Here is a 1,693-nt window from a genome sequence, read left to right on the forward strand (position 1 = left end):
CTAAGTGAAAGTTCGGTTCTGGCGAGGCACCGCTTATATGAGAAATCGCTATATGAAACTGCGTAAAGCGGGTACAACTGTATATATTTTTTTATTTATTTTTTTATTATTATTATTATTATTAAGACTAATCTTTATATCCACAGTTCCTTGAACATGGTAAAACTACACATGCCATGGGACGGTTCGGAGAGGTGGAGGAAGTATCGAGGGCAGTGGTGTTCTTAGCATCTGACAATGCTACGTTCATCACCGGAGCCACTCTGCCCATTGATGGAGGTCGCTCTATTATGTGTCCTCGTTAAAGCTGGCAGTAACTAGAAGATGAATTTCGTTATTTTAAGATTTTATGAAGGTTAGTTACCATAATATCATTAAAATGTACAGTACTATTTCTTCTTTAATACCATAAATATGTGAGTAAAATAACAAACTAAATAGGGAAATTGATAGGTAGAAAATAAAATAAAACTTAAAAGTAATGTATCAGGTTGTGCTTGCATATTAAAATAAAAAGATACAGTACTGTGATATATAGAAGTAGAAGGTGGGATCTAGGGTCCTTTCTCAGTGGGGGATCTAAAGGTGATTGACCCAATACTGGGGTGAAACTTCCCACCTAAAAATATAGTTAAGTATTTTTGGAACCATACTCTAAGTCTAAGCTATGTATGAGGTAGTCAAAAAGTTCCCAGAATGTAGCCATATTATTTATTCAACATCTTTAACCCATAAATGGTCACTGACAGTAATTATGTATCCCATGTCATACGCTAATTGATCACTGTCGTAGTTCAAGTGATATTAAGCTAGAGTTCCCAAGGCTTTTTACTTAAGTGCTCCTATTGGTCCAAATATGATGAATAACTCATTTCATATGACTTAAACGTATAAACATATTCACGGGAGCCAACTTATACCCTCCCATCTGTGTTATCATGAGTGAGAGCATGGTCATCGCTCTAGGAACCTCTCCAGTGATGAGATAGCAGTCGAGTTGAGGAATTTTGTGGACACTGATATTAATTCAAAGAATGATCTCAGTTTTGATGACTTATGTGGACAACCCAGATTATATGGCACTGAGGGGAGGAGGAAGGGTTTGAAAAGGAGGAAACATGTGCTGTCCTCTTACCACCCCCATCTCTTGTCCTGCTCTACTTTTCCACAGCCTGTGGTCCCTTTCATTGCTCTGACAATGATTTTGTAGACTTCAGGGGGGATTGGGCTCATCCAACACGGCAGGGCATAATACGCCCCAGGAAGAGACAAAGGAGTAAGCCAAGCTCGAGGACATTATCACGTGACTCCTCCTCATGTCCGCCACTCCTTTCTTTGTCAAGGCCCGCCCCTCTCACCAATTCCTGCGTCTCACTCCCCAGATGACCAGCCACTCTTGCCTGCCTATACCACAGCTCCCCCACTGTCTACTTCTGGCATTGCCCGCCATTCTCGCTGTGTTTCGCATTGTCAGGATACTTCACAGTGTACCCTGACCCCCAGAGACGACACTAGGGGCCTAGTCAATTTCTCCCCGATTCCCTGCCAAATGTCAGCGTCTGACAACTCTGGCACTGAAGTCACCTAGGAGCACAACCTTATCTTCTCTGGGGATAGAGGTTAACACTCTGTAAAAGTTGGCATAAAAGGCCTCCTTAATGTCATCTTTGCATCCAGTGTTGGGGCGTATGCA

At 41.8% G+C, this 1,693-nt stretch overlaps 1 protein-coding gene across 1 annotated transcript in view; it reads left to right on the plus strand.

Annotated features, from left to right (window-relative positions):
• Positions 1–392, plus strand: part of LOC121870622 (2-(R)-hydroxypropyl-CoM dehydrogenase-like) — a 16,253-nt gene extending 15,861 nt beyond the window's left edge. The window contains exon 6 of the mRNA XM_042372475.1: positions 147–392. Within this exon, the coding sequence (XP_042228409.1) occupies positions 147–305 (159 nt within the window). The 3' untranslated portion in view covers positions 306–392. The remainder of the gene's footprint in view (positions 1–146) is intronic.
• The last annotated feature ends 1,301 nt before the right edge of the window (positions 393–1,693 follow it).

This window comes from Homarus americanus, unplaced genomic scaffold, assembly GCF_018991925.1.
Source record: "Homarus americanus isolate GMGI-L3 unplaced genomic scaffold, GMGI_Hamer_2.0 scaffold56333, whole genome shotgun sequence".
Taxonomy (NCBI): domain Eukaryota; kingdom Metazoa; phylum Arthropoda; class Malacostraca; order Decapoda; family Nephropidae; genus Homarus; species Homarus americanus.